Here is a 23212-nt window from a genome sequence, read left to right on the forward strand (position 1 = left end):
CTGACACCACCACCTTCACCCTGGTCACATGCAAATTCCCTCCTCATCTGCTATTGAAGTCTTCTCTTATGTTCTTCTTGCCCCTGAAACAGGTGGTGGCCAGTCCACAATGAGGAGGAACTTTCTCTGAGTGTGCAAATCCTCTTTTCAGAACATTCTGATTTGTTGGTCTCCAGTTCAGCATATTTAGGGCACCCTGGGACTGATAGCAGATAGTGGCATGTGGAAATGCAGGTTTCCTCCTTTAGCCCATATAAAACAGAGGTAGTGTCCAGACACCGTGAGGGGAACCAGCCTAGCAAAAGCAGGTCCTCTCCTCTTTGCTCTTCCCTCCATTCTAAGGGGAGAATCTGGACAGGTGGGGGACCTGTGGGTGCATCACCCACCTGCCTGCCTGCTTCCTCCCTAGGTGAGGAGAAAGCTCTGCTCCCAGAGGTGTGATGTGGCCGGTGGCCCAGGTGTGCTGGAGGTGAGAGGAAACATTCCTGGTTTTTGTCCCAACATGCAAACGACTGAACAAAAGCATAACTTTCTGAGATCCGGGCTAAAGAATGCTTTGTCGCCTTGGTTATCAGGAAACGGCCACGCTTCCATATAATAAGGGCTTGAGCAGATGCCAGACTATCTAATACTCCCTTAGGGGACCAGATGAGGGGGCGATCTAGTGTCATTCCTTATACAGGACCGCGGACACAGCTGTGGAACTTAAGAAAAACAGCACGTTCTGCAAAGTGAGCCTTCCCTTTATTCGGGAGTGGGGCGCAGACAGAGGCCTGCGCACCTTCACCTGGCAACCAGTAGTTAGCGTGAGCACTGCGCTTGCGCACAGCAGCCTTGCAGTAAGAGCATGTGCTGCCTCGTGTGGGGGTCGCCCCACTTTGGAGCTGTGGCTGGGGGAGGGGCGTCGGAGCAGTCGTCTCTCCTTCCTTAGGCTTCTCTACCTGGCAGCGAGGTGCCCAACAACAACAGAATAAAAAAAAAGAAGCCATCCGCTCTTCACCCTCGCTCCCCTAACACCCCCTCCTGCGGCGTCCACACAACCGCCCCCGGGTTTGAAGGCAGCGGTTTTCTGAGCTCCAGACCACGCAGTTGGGCGTCCCCCGCGGGCTTGTCCGGGCGGTGCTGGCCCAACCCCCGCGAGCTCTGGACCTCAGAGAGCCGGACAGGCGCAGGTCTAGGCGTCCGCTGGCCCACAGGTGCACAGTCGGGCGGGCGGCTTGGGGACCCGCAGCAGGCCGGCCGCCCCCCGCAGGAGCAAAACAAGAGCACGCGCACCTGCCGGCCGCCCGCCCCCTCGGCGCCGGCCAATCACGGGGCGGGGCGGGGCCGGCGCGCCGGGCCCGACCCAGGCTATAGCTCAGCCCGAGGCCGCGCGGGGCACAGCGGCAGAGCCAGGAGCCAGCGCATCCTCGTCTCCGCAGCCTCTTCCCCGCCGCCGCCGCCGCCCCCGGGGCATGGCCTGTCTGATGGCCGCTTTCTCGGTCGGCACAGCCATGGTGAGTGCGCGCATCTTTTGCGGCCGGGCTTGGTGTTATTTTCAAGGAGCGCAGAAAACACACAAAGACCCTCACGCTCGCCTTACACCCCCTCCCTGGGAGCGCGCCCGCTCTGGCCGCTGACCCAGAGCCCTCTTTCCCCAGTGAGAGGTGCCTGACCCCGAGAGGCCCCCGCCCTGGCCACCTGGCGCCTCGGGATGCCACGAAGGCGGAGGGGGCAGGGCTGGGGCACTCGGCAGCAAGCAGTCCCACCAGTGCACGGAGGGCTTTGGCCTCGTCTGCCTCCAGGTGAGGGGCGCGAGGCCTTGGCGACCCGGAGCGCACTGGAGAGGGACTGTAGCGTGGGCCTGAGGGAAGGGAGTGTCCGATCTCTGCTGGCGCTCACGGCAGTGGGCTTGGGGAGCAGGGGCTTCGCGAGCCACCCTCCGGAACTCCGGGCACAGTCTGGAGGAACGAAAAGAGGATAGGCTTCCAGAGAGCAGGAGCCTGAGCTGCCTCTGCTCTCCTTGGGGACAGCTACTTGCAGAGGGGGCGGCGGAGTCCCCGGGGAGATGGGTGGGGGGCGAGCCTGGATCCCTGCCGACTGCCTTCCTGCGCGCTGGGGAGACCCGGGTGGGGCAGAGGCGCGCCATCTCTCTTCTCCAGAGGGAACCGGCTCCAAGGGGATGACAGAGTGCTGGCTAGACAGTTACAGCAAGTGCTGTTCCCATGGGTGGTCAAGCATCTCCTCTTGAGAAAACAAACAAGCTAACCACAGCCCACCCACCCACCTCGCCTCGTGCTAAGACCTTTCACTTACTTCTGTGCCTAGCACACCGACATTGCAGTTAGGTACCAATGGCTAGATTTCAGGCCATCTAGAGTACAAATAGCAAGTCCTCCGTATAACAACTGGGATTATCCCGTTTGCCACCATCTCTCTGTGTATTACTATCCTGCCGGCTCCTTCCCATAGGCTGTAAGCGCACGGTGCCCAGCGTGCGCGGGTCCCCCCTCCCCTCTCCTTTATTTCATTTTTAGCATCCTGTGTTTGAAGTCAGCAGAGCTCAGCAGGATTTGACCGACAGTTACCTCTTGCCTTGAGCTCAAGAGAAAAAAAAGGTAGCAGGCTTTGTGCGCATGCTCTGCTCTGACAACTGCATCCTGTGATTCCAAACAGGTTACTGTAGAACATGCAGCGAGCCAGCTCATTATATAATGATTTTGTGTAAACGGATAGAATGGGGGAAGTCGTCATATTAAGGAAGTTGGTGATGGGGTGGAAGTGGTTGTCCGGAGACCCTCAGGCTAGCCCCCCCACCCCACCGCTCCCGCGAGTGCTCTGCCTTTGACTTGCTGTACATAAAAGGCAGTGGAAAAAATCCGGGTGAAGGGGCCAATCCAATCCCTTCTTCAAGACATTGACTTTTATCTAGTTGCATTTTGGAGTAATTCCTGAAAATTCTTCCTTTTGTGCTTGTTTGTTTACTTGGAATCCCTAAATTACTAATTTTCCCAGCATAATGGAAAATTAAAGCAGTTGATGCCCTTTACAGGTGAAGGAAGTTTCTGATCTTTTAAGTGATGCATAATTCTTCAAGTTCTTTTAGAGCTGCAGAGGTGGCTTGTTCATGGGAAAAATGAATCGGAACTCTTTAATATAGAGATTTTCTATAGTAATTTGTTGAATGCTGTGTTACGGTTTGATTCAGCCCCAGAGTTCACATGATGTGTTCTCATAGGTAGATGCTAATGGCTGGGCTTATTTTTTCAGATAACCTTGTTTTGTTTGAAAATCATTTTCCTCTCTGAAAACTGGTACTTTAAAAAAAAAAAATTCTGTCAGCAGCAGCCATATCCCCTAATGCACTGATCTTGCCACAGCTGCCTGGAGACCCTCATGGGCCAGTACTCAGGCCTCTCCATGGGCTCAGTACTCAGGTTGACCTCCCCAGCGACTCTCCTTAGCACCCAGGAAAACATTCTCACCAGGGGCAGCCAGGAGCCACCCAAACAGCGTCTCCACAGCCCCTCGACCTGCAGGAATGAACTCAGGCTCTTTACCAGGTGTTGCACAGCATGGTGGGTGAGAGTGGAGGCCTGGCAGGACAGAGCCACAGAACAGCAAGAGGGACATGGGAGGGAATAGGTGTTTGTTTTATTTTTAATGAGCTCAGGAGGCTGAGGAAAAGCTAGCTGTAACCTACATTGCTGGCAGCTCTCATCTGAGGATGTTTCCAGAGAGCTGGTCTATTTTGGAGTGACAGGCCACTGCCTCGCATTACACAGGTGTCCATGATTTTATAAATTGGGTGAGTCTGCCGGACATCCGTGGAGGAAGGGTGGGAGTGTGTGCATGGCTGGGATGTGATGGGGTGGGACTGTGGGACTTCCTCAGCCTGCAGTGGATTCTCCTATAGCAGATGACCCTGCAGCACCTACAAGTTGTGGCTGTGGAGAGCTAAGCGGGGCTTGAGCCTTGTCAAGGTGGCTGGGTGGGAGCCTTTGGAGCCGGACCCCCGCAGGGCCACTTCCTAACTGAAGAGTTGTGACCAGGCTGACCATGCCGGTGCTGCCCACACTGGAGCAGTTACCCCTCCCCCACTGCTAGAGCTGCGGAGATGATAAGAGGTGTGATCATGGCTGAAGTTTAACAGGCGTGTTGTAACCGCCGAGTCAACAGCCACCTTGTTGACAGTGGCTTACCTAGTGTGTGTGAAGTGTCACTCTTCAATACTTCACATTGTAAACACCTGGTGCTGGCTTCTCTCTCCCACTCCCACGTCAGACTAGTCCCACCGCTTTGCTCTGCTGGCCTGTCCACTTGTCTGCAGCCCGGTCACCACCCTCTGGTTAAGGGCAGCCCACCCCATCTCAGTTCCACAGCACTGGAGGGGACTGTGCCGAATCCTGCGGTTCCCATCCTGTGACTGCCCAGCTTGGACAAAGTTCATGTGTTCACAAGCCCTTCACCATGGGACCCTGTTTGCCCCTGTGGTCTCTTCTTACACTGAAGCCCCCACCTGCTGCTCTCCCCACCCTGAGAGCCCATCTCCAGTCCCTGCGCTTCCTGCAGGTCTCTGAGTGCTCCACTTCATATGCTGTTGGCCTGCAGGAGCATGGTGCTCCAGCACCTACCCCCTCACCTGCTGACCTCAGCTGAGACTGTATTTCTTTTTTATTAATATCTTTATTTTGTTTCTTTATTTTTATGCAGAGCTGAGGATTGAACCCAGTGCCTCGCACATGCTAGGCGAGTGCTCTACCACTGAGCCACAACCCCAGCCCTGAGACTATATTTCTGCAGGAAGACTTTACCCTGAGCCCTGCCCCCACCTCAGAGCCTCCTGTGCCCCCACTGAGTCTCGGGTGGCTTTTGTCCCACCCTATTGTGATTGTCTGTTTTCTTATCTGGGACCAAGTCTTGGACTTGGGCTCATTGAGGCCAGAGGCCATGTCTGCAGAACTGGCTTCATCTGGTGTGCAGTTTGTTAAATGAATGAACAAGTGAGTGAGTGACCAGATGGGCTTGGGCTCTAATGGAAAATCTAGACTCTCTTCACAACCCACAGCTGCTGTCTGATGTCTGCTATGACTGAGGGAAGGGACAGTGGTGGCTTCCCCCTGTGTTCCTAGGAGTTTCCTCAACAAGAAGCCACCCACCCGAGCTTCTTCAAGAGTTGGATCCCCCTGTGGTGGGTGCCTGTGGAGAGGGATCCATGATTCACTGCAACTGGCATCCAAGGGGTAGAGGTCAAGAGGGCTCTCGAGTGGAGAGGGCACCAGAATACTCCACCCACCCTAGCACCCGCCCTGGAGGTCCTGGGAGGGAGCCCAGCCTGCAGCGGGTATGGGCGGGGGACCAGCACTCTTGGCTTCCATTTGTATTGCAAGCAGGGATTGGAGTGGCCTCTGGGACCAGGCCCGAGCTACCTGTTGCCCACTGCTCCTCAACATCCCTGCCCCCAAAGCCACGACCTGGTGCTTCCCAGACTTTTTGGAGTCCACATGAGTGACACTAGGGGCAGCAGAAAAGGACCTAAGGGGCAGGTGGAATGGGCAGAGGGAAGTCCTCTGGTGCACGCTTGGTAGGCTCTGGGCTACAGGGGTACGTTCCTGCCACATCACCAAGGCCCATGACCACTGAGCTAGCAGAGTCTTCTAGAACCCCTTCAAGGACCCAGCCAGGTGGGTGTAGCCTGAGGAGCTCTTGCAGGGTGCACAGGGTAGACACCAGCCTTCCCTCACTCTGCCTACCTAGGTTGGCATTTGAAACAGCGTACATGCTCAGTGCTGAACCTCCTTACTCTGCACCTTCATTTCCATTCACACAGGAATCAATGAGCTGAGTTTTCATTTGGTGAAGGTTTTGGGAGGTGGGAAATGCCTGCTAGGCGTGTGGTATGTGGATGTCTTTGTAATGAGAAACTATATTTTCCACCACCAAAGATCCAGAATTCCTGTGCCCAACTCTCCATTCCCAACCCCCAGTTGTGTTTCAAGTGTTTAAAACCCCCAAGCTTAGAGCTAGATTCTGGAACCCTAAATACTTAGTGGAACTAACTCTGGCTTCTCTGTGATTCAGGCACCTGCCCTCAAGGGAACATGCTAGTAGGGGGAGGTGACCATTTGAGTTTTTTTTGTGTGGGGGCCTATTTATAGACAATCTGTTCTCTGGTTTTATTTTGTTTTTTTGATAAATAATTAGCAAACCTATGGAAGAGGAACAACATGATGTGTTCTCACTTTAGAACAAATGACAGGGGCATTGTCCCTGGGTAGTGCAGTTGAAGTGACCTGTGGGCAGGCTTGGGGGGGGGCAGGCGCTCTTACAGAGGTACACTGTCAGCAGCATGGTGGAGTGTTGTGAAAGGCCCCTGCATTTGATTCAGGAGACATCTAGAAAAGCATTCAGAACCCCAGGGCTCTTCTGTGTTTGGAGGTTCTGGGGCTTATTGACTGGGCCAGGATCCCCGAGTCATGAGAAAGCCCACCCCTCCTGTGCATAACTGCTTCTGGTCTCCGCTGGCCTGTCGGCTACAGTTCACTTGACTCCCGACAGGAGCTGAAAGGCCAGTGCAGGAGTGGAGGTGCGACCCAGAGGTCAGGCACTTGCCTAGCGTGTGCCAGGCACGGTTCCATCCCAACAGCGGAAGGAAAAAGCCAATGCAGGCCTGAGGCACTGTGGCCATGCAGCCGGACGAACACCTAGAGTTTTGTGATGACTCAAATTCCAACGTCACTTCTGCCCTTCACTTTGAGCAGCTCCTTAAACTGTGCCTCAGCTTCCTTGTCTGTATGATAGAGAAAAAAGGTGAAGCCTTCCTGCTCCTCGGTGGTCTTATGAAATCGCAGTGAGAGAGTCACAAGTGATTTGGGAAATTTAAAAGTAAAATACAAAGCCCGTCCCCACAAACCCCACAGCTCTACTTGTGCATTCATTACGGGATTTCAAAAGGAGGGCACTCAAACAGCTTTTCAATAAATCTTTACCAGTTAAGCGTTTCTTAGCAGCCTCATGTGTGTTTGATGTTTTTAATGAGTTGACCATAAACAAATAACGTTTCATGGTGGCTGGTGTTATCTTCACTGAAGAGGTGATTCACTTACACTATGGTCTCGTGATTACATTTTATGGTTCCGAAGGAAGTTCAGTTTAACATTTTATCTAAGCATCTTTAATAGAAGAAAGAGTGAAGGCTGGCCATGGCAGTGCCTGTGGTCGGTGCCTGCTCCTGCGAGAGAAGCGGGCTGTGAATAATGGACGCCCCGAGCCAAAGCCTCATGCCCGTCTCCTGACTTTCCTGCTCTCTGGGTGCCAGATAACACGTCTGTGCTTCCTCTTCATCTTTCTAGAATGCCAGCAGTTACTCCGCAGCGATGACGGAGCCCAAGTCTGTGTGCGTCTCCGTGGACGAGGTGGTCTCCAGCAATGTGGACGATGCTGAGACCGACCTTCTGAACGGGCATCTGAAGAAGGTGGACAACAATCTCACCGAGGCCCAGCGCTTTTCCTCCCTGCCCCGGAGAGCAGCTGTGAACATCGAATTCAAAGACCTTTCCTACTCCGTTCCCGAAGGACCCTGGTGGAGGAAGAAAGGTAGGGAGAGAGGCCGATTTGGACACTGAACTGGAAAGAGACTGTGGATGGAAGCCACTGGTCATTTGGGGGAAAACCTAGGCCTGGGAGTCGGGGGGCTGAGATTCCCTTCCAATGCCTTCGCTGTCCAGGCTGACTTATTTAATTGCTTTATGCCAACTTCTTCTCAGCCGTGAAATGAAAAGTTTGGACTAAGTGGTCTGAAAGTTCACGGTGACTGTAAAGTTTTGTGGTATTCTTACAGGTTGAGTATCTCTTATTGGAAATGCCTGGGACCCAAAGTATTTCAGATTTTAGATTAGTTTTTGAGATTTTGGAATATTTGCTTATACATAATGAGGTATCTCAGGGATGGATATCTCAGTATGTATAATGAGATACATAAACCTGACCTTTGTCCGTTTCATATACACCTTATGCAATATTATTAGTGCACCTACATTTTAACTGCAACATGTCACGTGAGGTCAGTTGTGGAATTTTCTACTTGTGGTGTCATGCCATTGCTCAAAAGGTTGAGACTTAGGAGCATTTTGGTTTCAGATTTTCAGACTGGGGATGCTCAGTCTGTTGGCCGGTATCCGTGTGTGCTCATTTCTGGCAGGTGCTCCAGGCTATCTTTGGTGGACACTGTGTGTGTCAGTCTGTGTCTGCCCTTCAGCTATGCAGAGTAAACCGGAAGGCAGGAGCCATCTCTCAGGTCTGACTTGTCAGGAAGCCAGCGCTTGCCATGACTCTCTGAGAACCCATCATCTGGAAGGGCTCTGAGATGGGAGGTGCTGTTGGGCTGCAGAAAAGCCAACTGTTGGAAAGTGGGCGGTGTAGATGAAAACAGAGGGAGTGGGGGGAGGGAACCCAGGGGTCCCGTCAAGCCACTCTGTGCAGGATGTTGCCTCCAGTTTTCTGGGTGCTCAGGGGGTCATGACGAGCGTTTAAGTTTCTCAGCCACCTGGCCCAGCCCGACTTCCAGCATGCAGAGCCTTGACACCTCCCGGGTCGGTACTTCTTTGTCCACCTGATCTGCCTCTTGTGGGCTCGATGTCCACACATTGTCCATCGGGGGACCCCTCCTTTGGTGGGAGTGGCTGGGGAGGAGGGTGCTGGTCTCTTATTTCTACTGAAGCACTAGAAGCAACTTGGAAATCTGAGAGGAATTTGGATCAGAAAAAGTGATGCAGGCACCCCCGGAATAATATAATTTTTAGGACTCTCAGTAAATCTGGACTCATCCTTTCTTTCTTTTTGAAAAGGACCCATGCGGATTTTCTGTTTTTCTTTTTATTTCTTCTTTTCCCTCATGTCTTTGTTTTGTTTCTCCACCCTCTTGAAACTGAGCCTTTAAGATCGCTAGTGTGGGCCACCTGGACTTGTTGTAAACAGAAGTTGGAACCTAAGCAAGCCTGCTTCCTGGGACCCAGGAGGCCCGTGGTTGTTGGGTGATTATGCCTGTGTTGGTACAACCAGGAGCAGATCCTGTGCCCTCTCAGGGGCCGACTGCATTCCATGGTTAGCTGATACTCACATTTTTAGAGCATGCCAGCCTGTTTTGTTTAGAAAAAACTCTGTGCCAGGCTCAGGTTTGGGCCCATTCTTTTGAGCTTGTTGGAATTTCAACATAGAGGTGTAGCTTTTTCTTTCTAACTCAAAGGTAGATTTTATAGAAACATGTACCAAGAAACCACTGGGGCAGGGTTGTTGTGTTCGGCCTTGTTTGTTTGTGTGATTGTGGCCAACCTGGGAGGGGCACAGAGCGGTTTCCATCCCTCTGCTGTGTGTGGCCTTGGAGAGGCCATCTGAGGGTGGAGATGGGGTGGGTGTCCCTAAGAGGAAAATGGCTTGTGATGCAGACGTGAAGATGTGTGGATACCCTGACAGCATCTTGGTGTGAAACCTGGCACATAAAGTCTGGCCACAGAGGTGCCCAGCTGTGGTTTGCGAGTATTGTCCACCTCACCAGCTGTGTGGCTTGTCCACCCTGTGTTCTCTAAGCGTTCAAACTGTTTATATCCACCATCTGAGTCAGCCTGCAGGTGGTGGCTTCTTGGCAATGAAGGGACACAACTGTCCATTCTGAGTGGCCCTCAGGAAGCTCAGCCAGGAGCCACTGGGTAGTTGCTTGCCCTATAGTAACCTCCGTGGGCTCCTGCAGGGAGGAGGTGGAAATGGGTCTGCGGGACTTGCCCATGAGTCAGAGAGGCAAAGCCAGAGCGGGTGACAGAGGTGATTGGCCTGGTGTGTCCCAGTTGCTGGTTGAGAAACCGGTGAGGTGTGATGTGCTGGCACACTTCCTCCCCGGGTCGCTTCTTCCTCAGTGGCAGCTGCTGGGTGTGCTGGGTCTGTCCCTGTCCTCCCAGCCCCTTGACCCAGTCCTTCTTTGTTCCTGGAATCTACAAATCAGAGTCTCGATGGTTTACCACTCCGGCATGAGTTTAGGGTGGGAAAGAATCACCCATCTTCTTGTCACTCTGTGGAAGGGGCACAGCGGCTGGCAGGGGTTCAGGGCTTGTCTATGCTCCTGAGCCGGGCAGGGACAGGCCTGGGACTGAACAGCAGTTTCTCCTTCTGTGGTGGCATGCTGGCCATGGCTTGCCCAGTTCAGGGGCTTCCAGAATGCTGGTTCATGCAGCCAGCAGGAAGCAGTGCCATCCTGGAGGCTCAGGTGCCCTAGGAGTGTCATGGAACCCCGTGGTCCATGGGGCTGGAGGCCACAACCAGGAAACCTGGGGTGTCCCCGCTGGAGGGAGACCTTTCCGTGCTCCCTGCCCCCCTCACAGTCTGCTCTTGATTGCCATATCCTGGTACCCCATTACTCCAACGAGGCCACACCCAGCATGAACAATAAAGCCTGCGTTAATCTGGCCAGGCCCAGGGCTGCCCTGCAGGTGTCCTTCTGGGCACTGGTGTGTGCGGATTCCTCTCGTACCACTCCCACATGGTACCGCCCTCTCCTCTGCTCCTCAGTAAGCAGAGGCTGCCCCACCTGTGCAGGTGGGCACCTCCTTTTCCTGCTTTGTCCTCTGATTTCTAGTGAGCATCTCAGGCCCCAGCAGTGACGGGGTCAGGCTGAGAGGCCCAGTCCTAGCCACTTCTCTGCATTTCTTTTTCCTCGTGGTGGCTGTCATCTCTGTGTTGACTCCAAGGATGGCCTCCAGCATAGGAGTGACTTCTCTTACACTGTCACCCGATTAGCTGACGGTATTAGGTTGATTGTTTTCGGTTTTTAAAATTCGACTCCAAGAGTTGAGCTAACTGTAACAATCACTCTGGGGCTGGACACCCTGACGTCACTTAAGGGACCACATGAGAGGCAAAGAAGTTTTGAGAGCTCAGGGTCCGACTGCCTCAGAGCTCGGGGAAGGAAACAGGGAGCCCTGTGCTCTGCCCACGGTCAGAGCCCAAGCCGGGAGAAGTCGTTCCTTTCCACTTCCCAGACACTAGAGGATTCCGGGAAAGCCATTCCCTCAGTTTCTCCTGGGACACGGTGCTCCCACACAGCTCAGCACAGAATGCTGTACCAGCGAGCTGGGCCTGTGACCTCGGTGGCAGTGTGAACTCCAACGGTTATGTAAAGCAAGCAGGGAAGAGGGAACTTCAGCCACCTTAGAAGAGAGGTGTCGAGTGGGCCTAGAGCAGTATTTTTAAGGACATGTCAGGCCTGTGTTCTTTAACCACGGAGCAGGGCGATGGCCAAGCATTGAACTTGGCGTTTCACAAAACATCTTGTATTTTCAATTGTAGTTACACTTTCACCATATGATTAATGATGTCTTTGGAGGGCAAAGTAGCTCATATAATAGATTCCTGGTGGAGAGCGTAATTGTGAGAGGAGCTATTCTCAGGAGGAAGAAGCACACCCCAAGGATAATTTCACCGGCTTCGGATACAGTAATTACTTTCCCTCAAGGAATTCGCTCGCGTAGCTCGAGTGGATGGGATGGGTGGTTTGGAACACTGACGAACTTAGTGCTGTCACACAGACCGTTGTATCAGGGGATGGACCAGAGAGCTGGCGTTCAGATCACCCCTAGTGTGACTCTGGGAAGCAGCCCGAGCTTCCTATAAGATAGACACCTTTTGGTAGCACTTGGGACCCTTGTGAAGAAGAGAGTCCACATAACCAATTCAGAGGTGGAGATGAGAGTGAGGAGGTTTTTCACATAGGGGTTCATTCACATTCGACACAATGGCCCCCGTGGGTGGAAGGCAGGCTTGGGTGCTCTGTAGGCTTGCCCTCCCCCCAGTATCTCTGGACCCTTTCATGCACAGTCGACTGTCTTAGGGCATGGTCTCAGGCCACTTGGCTCACCGTGGACTCAGGAGGAATTCTGTCCATTCTACTTGTGAAAGACTGTGACATGACATCTGGAGATGTACCCAGGTCACCGCAGTAGGGAATGTGGGACTTGAAACCTGACCTGGGATTTCAGGGCAAGGTCAGTTGTCCACAGGGAACCTTGGGAACACTGGGCCCTGCGGGGGACGCACCGTGCCCCACCTGCAGATGGCGCGGTTGGGGTCTGCCCTGTCTTCCTTTTCATCAGCCTGCTGGGATGCGGCTGCCCCTGGGTGTGGGGAGGAATTCTTCCCCCTGTGCAGACACCCTGTTCTGTCCCCTCATCAGTGAGGGGAGCCTGTGAGCATGGGGAGAGGACCCCTGGCATGGCCCTGTGATGAAGTTCAGGTTGGGGACAACAGCAGTCACACTTGGGGTTTTAGAGTGTTTTCTTCACTGTTCTCCGGTGGGCATTATCTCCCCCGGCCACACTCCATGGAGTACCACTGCAGCTTTAAAACTAACCCAGCCACATGCTTTCCAAAACCCAGGCAGGAGTTAAACATTCTGGGCAGCTCCATGTTAGATTATCCGTATTGGTTTGCTTCTAAGCTGCAAAAATGCTTTTGAACACCCTTCTCAAGGTGAAGTTTGCTTTCCCTTAATTTCCATAGCTATTTTCCAAGACTTGTCATTACAGGCTGGCAAAAATGAGGGGTGAACCACTAGCAAATCCTTTCAGGAATTCCATGAGGAAGGCTGGATTGGAACCATGTGCTGGGTGGCATGACCCAACTCACTGGCACAGGCAGGGAAGGGCAGCCCAGGGAAGGGAAGGCTGCAGGGTCCTCAGGATGGCGGTGGGCTGTCAAGGGCTGCTCAGACTTGAGGGGAGATTGGTAGCCCCCTAGGGAGAATTGCTTTTGTGTTTCTTTGGAACTTTTGTGCTAAGGTCGCTTTCTTTGGGTGTAAAGAGAAATTGCTTTTAATGCTGTAGCTAATTTTTTCCTGAAGTGTGATAGCCGCAGTCTCCTTGCAAAGATTCCTTGCTAGAGGCTGGGGTGCTTACAAAGAGGAGTTTGCCTCAGTGAACTCAAAGGACTGGAGAGCTCCTTCCTTCCCCACTGGGCCCAGTTCTTAGGTGCTCAGGGTTTGGTGGCTCCCAGGGGACAGATAGGCAGGCCACCCACTCAGAGCCCTGAGGGACAGCACCTTCAGTGATAAGGCTTTCTGGAACTGTTTTCAACTTCTGCCTTAAAGGCCCCCAAATAAGCTTAGAGACAATGTCAGGAATGGGCCAGCTCAGCAGACTCACGGACACGAGCGCTTAGTGCCTGTGTGTGCCGGTTCACAAGGAGAGTCTTCACAGCCAGGGCCTGGCAGCCCCCCTCCTCCAGCCTGCACGTGTCCTCTCCCTTCACATGCCTCGTGGGAAGCCAGACCATCATCAGATGACCTGGAGTTGGAGGTCTTTGGTTACAAAGCATTGCAGCTTAGGGTGCGGCAGCCTCTAGACCTGGCTTAGATGGCCCTGAGATGTGGGCCTCCGCGTCTGCTCTTCTATTTCACCTTCTGATTGGCATGATCCTTATTTAGGCATGCTAATTCTCTGTCACTCTCCTGGGGAGGGCTCCTATTCTTAAGCCATCTGGCTTCTTCAAACAACTAGGTAGGCCTGTGCCCTGCTCAGGGCATTGCTGCCACTGCCTTGCTTTCTGAGGACATCCATGACACACTCATTCTCCCTGAATGGGGGTGTCTGCTTGCATTTAGCACCTGTAGGCTTGCATCTTGAAAACTTCATATCCCCAAACTGAAGTCCTCCCCTTAAACCAGAATCTAATCTGCCAGGGCAAGAAATAACCTCAGGGGACATTTGGTCGAACATGAAACCATTTCTTTTGTTTATAAATTGGCAGGAAAAAATGTTTAGTAACCACACACCTGCTCCTTTTGAGTTCAATTCTAGGATCAACAGATTCGATTATTTAAGGAACAAAGGTAACCGTGCACGTCAGATTAGAACTATTTAGGAAGACCACATCCTGCAAACTAGGGTTTGCCATGAGGCGAATGCTTTATCTGATACATGATGGTGAAGTCCATGCTGTGCCCGAGAAAGCTTACCATCAGATCTGATGCCAGGCATTTTGCTCATGTGGGAAGAGGTGTCAGTCGCAGTTTCCAGGGCCAAGGATGGCAACAGATGTGGCTGCAGGGTTCACGTAGCCTGATCAGCAGTCAAGAGTTTCACTTCCCACTTTGCCAGCTGTGTGTTGTTGGTTACCTTGGTGCTTTGTGGGGTAAAAGCCATTCCCTGTCAAAAGTAAGACATGCAAGAGTGAACTCAAGGTTGTGGTTAGGTCCAACTGAGACCTATATTTAGAGTCCCATCTCTGAGCCAGTGGGGCCTGGAGCTGCCCAGGCTGACCTCCCACACTGGGGAGCCAGCCTCTTGCACCATCCCAACTGCAGACGGCCAGCCTGTCTGAATACTTCACAACCAGGAACCAACGCCTCCCAGGCCTTAGGGCCTCATTTGCACAACCCTCATTCTTAGAAAATGCTTCTGTCTGTTGATTCGAGTAATGTTCATTAGTTGATCCCATTTCTGCTTTTTGGAACTCTGCAGAACAAGTTTTCTTGGTCTAGAGCTCACAAATTGAGGTGGTGGTGGTGGGGCTAGCCAAGAACAAAGCAAAAGGGTATTAAATCCAGAGCTACCCTGAGGGGAGGAAATAAGGAGCATGTGGCCCTTGGAGGAAAGGAAGGCAGAGCACTACTTAGAGGTGGGCACCAGAGCCGTTCCACAGGGGGCAGGTTCTGGTGAGGGTGGAGCTTGACAAGAGGGGAATGTGACTCACGCTTTCTGTTTCTTGTGCTGTCATAAGGCAACTTGGTGTACTCCAACCAAAAGTCCCTCTCCTGACACCCCAGCACCCATCTTGAAAGTGAACCTTTGGCAGGAGTTTTATGGGATTTCTCAGTTGTTACTTATCCCCTCCCACTTTTGGGGGAGAAGTGTTTATTTTTTGATTAAAAATAACCCATGTTTACTGAGCAAAAGCTGTTTGCTTTAGCACATTGTCTCATTAAATCCTTTGGGAGCCCCAGGGAGGCACCTCATATAGCTATCTTCTCTAGGAGGAAGCAGCCTGCTCAGGACCCCTGGAAAGTAAGAGCCAGGCCAGGGTTCAGACCTGAACCTCAAGTCTTGACTTCCTGCCTCTCAGTGCTCCAAGGAAACCTCTCTCCGTTTGCAGCTTCTCAGATATACCTAAAGTGGGCCGTGTTAAGCCTTCCTGGCCCTTGAGATCGCCCTGGATGTTCATGTGCTTGGGCAGAGGGCAGCTTTGGGCTCTGTTCAGTGTCCACAACCCCACCACCATCCACTGGGGGCTGCGCTGGACCTCCGGGAAGGGGTTACAGACGTTCATTCCAAAGGACAGTTCATTTTGGCCAATTGTCCTCTGCCGCCAAGTGCAGCCATATGTGGGCTTTTTTGAGTAAAAACCCTCCTTTCTCAGGCTGGCCGGGCCTGGGGCCACTGCAGATGGCTGGACACACCTGCTCCCACTAGCTTCCTTTTGCTCAGATGCAGGTGTGGCTGCAGGCTTGCTGGGGGCTAACTGTAGGTGAAGTCTGGGTTCTGGAAGACTGCAAGGCGCGGCCCCCTAATGCAGGCAGGTGCGGGCGGGGCTGAGGCGAGCTGCCGCGCATGCGCAGTGCCTGGCCGTCATCTGCCGCCCGCGCGGGGTTACTAGCGGTCAACGCTCGCTAGTAACCTCGGTGGCGGCGGGGAGCGGCGCGATTGGCCGGGCGCCTGGCGCTGTTGCTAGGGCGGGAGGGGATGCTGCGGCCGCCCTGGTCCGGGTGCTCGGCCTCCGGTCGGCTCAGCCTCGCGGACTGGGGCCCGTCCCCGCTCCGTAGGCTCCCCCTGTACCCAGTGCCCGAGGACCCCGGGAGGTGGGAGCCAGCCCCGCGGGTGGGGGAGCCATCATGACGGTTGCGCTGACGTCCGGGCTGGCTTTCTGCTGGAGCGGAGTCGGAGACCTCACTGAGGGACAGTGGAATGGCCCGCAGCCTGCGCGACACCGCGGGCGGGAGACTCCGGTTCCCCAGCGCCCTTCCGTCCACAGTTGTTCTGTGGCCGGGGATCTTGTGAAGGATCCATGTGGGACTTTTATAAAGTCCTTGTTTAAGTTCAGTGTCGGGAAGCCATGATCAGGGCAGCCTGGTGGGTGGCACTGGACCAGGACCTGGGCTGCCTTTGGGACCGTGAATTCCCCGTTGAAACGGGTGTGGCTCTACTAAGCCAGCTGGAATTCAGAGGGTCATGTGCAAGGTGACAGCTCCCCCACCTCTGCTGAGTCACTCCCACCCTGGGTATGGCTGAGGATGCCAGGACAAATAACAGCTGAGCTTTGGGCGTGTTTGCCGCAGCATCTATGATATTTATTTATCTACTGATATTGGTGAACCATAAATGTAAGACACATGTGATTTCTACCAGCTGTGCTCCATTTGAATATCTAGAAGACCTGGGACTCCTGTCCTTCTCTAGACACTGGTCTGGCCAGTTCTTGGGGATCAATCTAGGTGTCTTGTGAAATGTTAAACACCATTGTCTGCTTTGCCCAACCTTCTGGGTTCCTGAATAGACACAAGGAGACCATTTGGACTAATGATTTTCCGCTGCTTGCTTGCCTGGTGTGGTGACGCAGAGTTGGCATTGCTCTAAGCCTGCACACCTCGAGTTCTTAAGGACTCCCTGTGCTGATGGTGAGCCAGGAAGCCAGAGCTTCCCTTCTCCTTTCCCGGTAGAGACTTTCTGTCCCTAGGATCAGGCATTTGTGTTTCCTTTGCCCACTTGATGCCCTCTGCAGGGAACCCACCTAGCCTTCCCAGGCTGGGGGAAGCCTGCCTCATTTGCCGACTGCCTTGGTCAGGAAGGCCCTTCTGGGCACCTTCACAGCCCTCTGCCCCTTCTGAGCTGCAGATGCACTGTTCTGTCACTCCTGTGTCCCTGCTGCCTGGCCCAGGCCTGGCTTACAGTCAGCACACACTAATGAATGAAATCAGAGAAGAAGTCTATCCCTGTAACCCACAGAGGGCTCAGGAGTAGGGAGGAAAAGAAAGAGGCTTGGGCACATGGAACGGGATCTTGCGTGACTTCCTAGGTCACCCCAACCACTGACTCCCTGCATTGAGGTTGGCAGATAGGGTATTAGGTGATAGGATTCTGGGTTCTTCATCAGGCACCTGCCTTTGAGTCCTGGCTCCTCCCCTATTAACCATATGACCTTGGGCCCCAGTTTCCATGAGGCAGATGGGGCTGGTGGGAGTGCCAGTCCCAGAGTAAAAGTGGGTAAAACTGAGGCGTTGCTTCATGAGGGGCTAATGCGTTTGGGAGTTTTACCTCAAATTGGCCAAAGCGTTGGTTTTTACATTGTTGGCTTCATTATGCATTCTTACTCCTATTGCTCGTGGTAATACCAGCTTGGTACCGGCTGGCTCTGGAGCAGTGACTTATTCCGCCTTCCCAGCAGCCCTGCAGGAAGGTTGTCTTGCACGTCTTGCGAGGGATGAAGGTGATGTGGCTGGAGCCCCGAGGTCCCTTGCCAGGCAGCCCAGGGTGTCTCCCACTGCACCCGGCCTTTCTAGTCCCCATGCTCTGAGCTCTCCGTTGTCCCTGACGGTAGAGTTTCCTAGCTTCCTGAGGCTGTTCTCTGAGACTTCCTCTTCCTTCCCTAAGATGTACCCTGGTTTCCACTCATGACTGATATTGGGACTAAGTCAACACTCACTTCAGAGATGTTGACTAAAGCTTCTTGTATAAGAGTGGCACATTGACAGGTGGCAGACAGGTAGCTGCAGCCTCGTCCCTGCTGGAGGGCTTTTGAGAACGTCCAAGTCACTGGGTGATGAGCTTTGTGTCTTTGAGACTATTTGTATTTAAGCATGGACGTTTGTGAGTGGCAGAGTGGAAATTTCCACCATTGAAACAAAGCTCCGCAGCAGCGTTACACTTCAGAACCTGCCTCATGAGGGAGGTTAATGTAGGTCATTTTAGGAGGATGTGAGATTTTATCGGCTGTGTATTTTAGTCTGTGGCTAGATTTTCATGCCCGAACATGGAGGCTGCCGTGCCCGCTGCTCTGACTGGCAGCCGAGGCAGGACAAGGGCAGTGCGGGTGCCCAGGCGAGCCTAGCCTCTGCCACCTGAGGGGGGGCTGTCCACGTGTAGTTCCTGCATTTGCAGTTATCTCCCGTCAATCCTGTCATCTTGTTGTTGATAGAAAATGCATTTCCCATTCTTTGCAGTGACTCCAAGTTAATATGTAATAAAAAAAGCTTACGATGAATCAAGCTGTGCTCTGAGCTGGTTTGTCATTTTCTCTCTGTTTCTTTTGATGAAACAATTCCAGGCCTCACGCCTTTTAGCTAAACTCTCTCAGTGGAGGACACCGAGGTGCTGCGGCTGGGGATGTGGGCTCCAGAGGGGGAGTCTGGTGTGGACCCCTCTTTATCTCTGCCCCGCTGGACAGCACGTGGGTTACTCCCCTCCTGTCAGGAGGAAATTCCAAGGGCGATGATCCCCACCTCGAGGCCATGCCCAACCTGAGGTGTCAATAGACACCTGCCTACTTCTTAGAAAGTTATTCATGACAGAATAACCTACCAGTGGTGGCCGAGAGCCTGAGATGGATCCCTTTGGTGATCATTCTCCAAGGAAGCCTGGTGCACAGTCCGGGCTCCGGCCCTGGGAGGAAGACTTTGTGGTGCTTGTGGGCTTGGTAACCCTGGGCCCGCAGTGTCCTCAGTGGCTCACCCACACGCACCTCTCTGCCACCCCATGAGCGAGGAGAGGACGGGAGGTGCTTAGGACTGGCCCAGGCTCACAGGGCTGCCAGTGGTGAAGCCCAAGGGATCCAGCCCGAGGCCCCGGGGGTTGCGTCTCATGTGAGTTCCCGGGTGACGGGCACCCCAGAGTGGCTTTCTGCGTTGGCGACTAGACATCCCTCCAGTGCAGCCTGCTGCAGATGGATAGATACAGCACTCAAGTGACAACCTTGGTTGAGTGGCTTCTTCAGAATTGGGAGCTGGGCAAGGGGCCTAAGCTCTAGGAGGCTCCTCTGTGGTCATTTTGGTGGCTCCAGGCTTCTGGTATCTCATTTCTGAATCGAAGCCCCAGATGCCATTTCATTTTCACACCAGGGCCCTGGAAGCCTGTGGTGCCCTCTGCAGGGCACTGGGGACCCTATGTGTGCTCATCTTGGGCTGCAAAGAATCCTGAGGACGTAGGAGAGGAAGCAGATGACAGACATGGAGTGGCACAACATTGACCAGGCCCCGTCCCCCTGCCAGGCCCCATCCTCAGCTGTCACGTGAGGCCCATTCTCTCATTAACTAAGAAATCGTGACTTGGTTTCAGAGTCCCAGCCTGTGACAGGTGGACCCCAGGACCAACCCCAGCTGCCAGACCCCACCTTCCTCCTGTGTGTCTTCCAGGGTCATGTGAAACAGCCGGCAGCTTCCTTGGCCACGGCCATCCTCAATGAACTCGAGACTTTACCGTGCTTGCTCACTACACGCTGTTCCTCCTGTCTCCGCTGACCCCGATCTCACCCCGACCCCGATCTCACCCCTCCTCTGCCTCTGGGAGAGCCAATAGTCAGGACCAGAGCAGGCCTGCCGCCTGCACCACCCGTGGCCACCAGGTGCATTGGGCAGGAGGAGGGCATGCAGGGTGGGGTGGGCTCAGCAGGAATCCCCCCCCCTCCCGCACAGCGTGGCACAGCCACCGGGGCCAGGGCTCAGTTGCAGTGATGGAACGGGTCCTTCTCTGGGGATTGTGTTGACTTGGGCGGATGAGAGGTGAGAGCACTGGCCACACCCCATGTGGCCTGCCTCTAGGTTGCTGGCTGAGACCCAGACTGGCCCTCCAGATCTCAGTGTCCACTCGTCCTGACCGCAGTGCAGGTGGGAATCCTTCCCTCCGGGTGACTGCAGTGAGCTGGGGGTGGGGTGGGGTGGGGTGGGGGGGAGGGGACAGGAGAGTGCCGAAGGGCGTTTCTATGGGGGTTTTGGACTCAGGCATTTATACTCACAGTTACCTAAGAAATCACTCCCACACTGTCTTTAGAGTGCCCCGAGGTGTCGGCTGCTGGTTTATAAGAATACCTGCCGCGGAGGGTGCGGAGGAATGAGGCCCAGCTCCAGGACAAGCAGGCGGTGACAGGAGAGACTCTGGTGCAATTTATTTAGAGCAGAGTTAGCCAAGCATGTGTTTCTGAGTTCCCATCAGGGCATACCGGCTCTTAGGGAAACACCTCGGAGGGACAGTAGAGGACACGGCACCTAGGCTGTGGTGGAGACCACTGGCCTCAGGACTTATTTGCTGTCCTCTGGCTCTGCTTTCTGCACACTCCACACCATAGTCCTTCGGAGCTGAGCAGCCCCAGTGACCTTGGAGCTGTCCATGCGTCCTGTTGTTTTTTCGGGCCTCTAGAAGTCAAAGGCTGTTGGAGTCATGTCCAGGCCCCAGGGAATCCCAGTGTGGCTCGAGGGCTTTGAGAACAGGCATCTGGGCCCACCCAGCGGTTCTGAGCTAGAGGGTGTGGGTCAGTCAAGTTTGCACATTAACGTGCCCAGGACACCTTGGTGTTCCAGGTCTAGGACTCCACGTTAAGAACTTTCAAGGAAGGGATGGCCACTGGCGAGCCACATCTGACCCTTCAATGAAGGAGCGGGAAGTGGCCTTGCCCACCCTTCCCTGATGGCTGGAAGGATTGAGGGGGGCTGCTCAGAAAGGCTCAGGTGTCCCCAAGGCCTCAAAGTGAGCTTCCTTTCACCAACAGAGGTGCAGACCACTGCTCTGTGCTGAAGGGTACGGTCTCAGGAGCCCCCTGTGAATCTGGAGAGCTCCTGGGCCCCTCCTTTCCAGGCTCCTGATCCCAGCGTGCTGATCTGGGGACAGCAGGCTTCAGATGCTGGTAACAGGACAGAAAGGCAATTGGCAGTACACTTGTTTAGGAGAGTCCATGCGACCCAGAGCCACACTTCACCTCTGTGTGTCTGTGGGTGCTGGTTTGCAGCATCACCTGGAGGTGGGGTGAAGATGATCAGCTTCCTCCCGGCTGATCTGTATCTCCTGTCCCCACCCACAAATAAGGTCGTTGCAGTCTTTGTCACTGACTGACTTATCCACTGGCCAGTTGCTTTGTGGAATGTGGACAGAGAGCTAGTACTGGGAGCCGGCACTGAGAACTGGTACTGAGGCTGCCATGGGGGAATGTCGTGTGATGGAGAGACGTCTGTCACAGGGCTGTCAGTCACCGTGCACACAGGTGGTGGGGAGGAGGCTTGGAGTGCACCTCTCACCTGGCAGTAGTATTTCCTTTCCGTAAACCTTCCTTGTCTTTGACAGAAGAAAAATTGCTCTCTTCAGCTCAGATATCACCGTAGGTGACAAAATCATTTGTAGGGCCTGAGGTCGTCCTAGGGTGAAAAGAGCCCCTTAGAGTAGCCACGGGGGCTCTCAGGTACTCAGCGTGCAGTGGCCAGCCCCAGGCCTCCGTTGTCCCAGATTCTAGCAGGCACCTAAGGGGCCAGCCTCTCGATGCTCTGCACACCCCATCGTGAGAGCACAGAGCCTGGCATTGGGATCAGATGGGAGACCCGGACAGGGGCTGGGTGTGGCCCAGTGGTAGAGCACTGACCTGGGCCTGAGTTCCATCCCCAGAGCCACAGACAAGCAGACCCCACTGTCCACACAGCCAGCACTTGCTGGCCAGACACTCGTTTGACCCCTCCTGCACCACACTTCCCACAGTCTAACTTGTGATATTGTTTACGTTATTGTCTAGCTTTGCAGTCCTCTCTGTTCCTGGTCAAGAGCTTGAGCTTTTCCTCACTAAGTGATGCAGATTCCTACTGGCAAGGATCATAATTCACTAGTTTTAAAAATTGTCCTTTGGTTGTGGATGTGGCCACACTGACTGAGCATGTGCTGGGTGCTGTGGGGTCTTCTTGCTGCTGCCGCTAAAGGGCAGCGCTGTTTCCAGGACACCCATTCCCCACCACAGAAAGCCTGGAAGACACCAGCATGGGCCGAGAGTGACCTTCCTCCTGGGGAAGGACGTCTGCACACAGGCCGACTGTGGGAAGAAGACAAGCTTGCAGGAGGAGTCGAGGTGCAGGGCGTGTGGCTTGGCTGGAGGCAGACCCAGTAGGGGCAGGCAGGCTCCACCGTGACCACCGCCATTTTGCTCGAGTGACCTCCAAGCAGGACGCCCTGTGACTGCAGTGTCCAGCTTGCCCCAGTCACTCAGCCAACTCTGCCCACAGGCACCCTGTGGAACTCAGGCCCAGCTTAGGAGTGGGGCAACTGGAGTGAGGGTGGCGTTTGCTGGGCCCTGTGCTCCCTAGGGGTGCCTTGGGGGCCTCCCAGGGATTCTAGACACCTCTGTACTGTGCCAGGGCGCAGGCAGGATGAAGTAGGCCTCTAGGTCCCAGGGCTTTGGAGAGGAGCGTTTGCTTAGAAGGTCGAGCCTTTCCATGGACTTGGAGACGAGTCTGGGTCAGGGATTTGCAGTGATACAAATGACTGAACAGCCAGAGTTCATTCCGTCCAGATAGGAGGCTCGGGAAGTGGGGGAGAGACTGTCCTGATCCGGATGAGCTTCGAGGGGCCGCAGGAAGCAGTCTTCTTGGCAAGAGTGCCCTTCTGTTTGTAGACGGGCCTTGCTGCACATCCTGCAATCCAGAGCAGGCGAGGTGGCTTCCCCGGCCACCATGGGACAGGAAGAGCCCAGAGGAGGGGACAGGTTTCAAAGCAGAAACAGGACTGAAGCAGGGTTCCTGTTTGTGGGAGGGAGGTGAAGGGAGGCCCCTGAGTCTAGACACGCAAATAGAAGCCCCCTGAGAGCCAGGCAGAGAGCAGCTCAAGGCTGAGACAAGGCCAGGAATGTGCAGGCGGGTACTGACGTCACGGCCAGACCTTGGGGACGGTGAGCAGTGGAGTGTATTTCCTGGGGTATTCCTGGGGCCCACCCTTGCTGGACATGATGTGTGTGTGGGGGCAGCAGGAAGGGAAGGTGCTGCCCAGTGCCCTTGGCCTGCTTCTCCATCAGTGCCTGCAGTAGACGCAGAACCGTTCCTGCAGGGGGTCTGGAGAGGCGGGCAGGCTAGGGACACTGCCCACAGGAAGTGTGGCTTGGCCCCTGGAGATGGCTGGGGCCAGGAGGAAGGGAGCGAGGTCACTCCTGATTAAGCGTGCACACACAGGGTGGGAACGGGGTGAGAGGCACCCGTGGACGCTGGCTGAGGGAGAAGTAGCTTCTTTAGAGGAAATGGAACCCG

General features: G+C 54.3%; 1 protein-coding gene across 1 annotated transcript in view; it reads left to right on the forward strand.

Moving 5' to 3' along the window:
- The first annotated feature begins 1397 nt into the window (after positions 1-1397).
- Positions 1398-23212, forward strand: part of Abcg1 (ATP binding cassette subfamily G member 1) — a 57038-nt gene continuing 35223 nt past the window's right edge. The window contains exons 1-2 of the mRNA XM_026379428.2: positions 1398-1496; positions 7332-7575. Coding sequence (XP_026235213.1) covers positions 1455-1496; positions 7332-7575 — 286 coding nt within the window. The 5' untranslated portion in view covers positions 1398-1454. The remainder of the gene's footprint in view (positions 1497-7331; positions 7576-23212) is intronic.

This window comes from Urocitellus parryii, chromosome 2 (assembly GCF_045843805.1).
Source record: "Urocitellus parryii isolate mUroPar1 chromosome 2, mUroPar1.hap1, whole genome shotgun sequence".
NCBI lineage: Eukaryota > Metazoa > Chordata > Mammalia > Rodentia > Sciuridae > Urocitellus > Urocitellus parryii.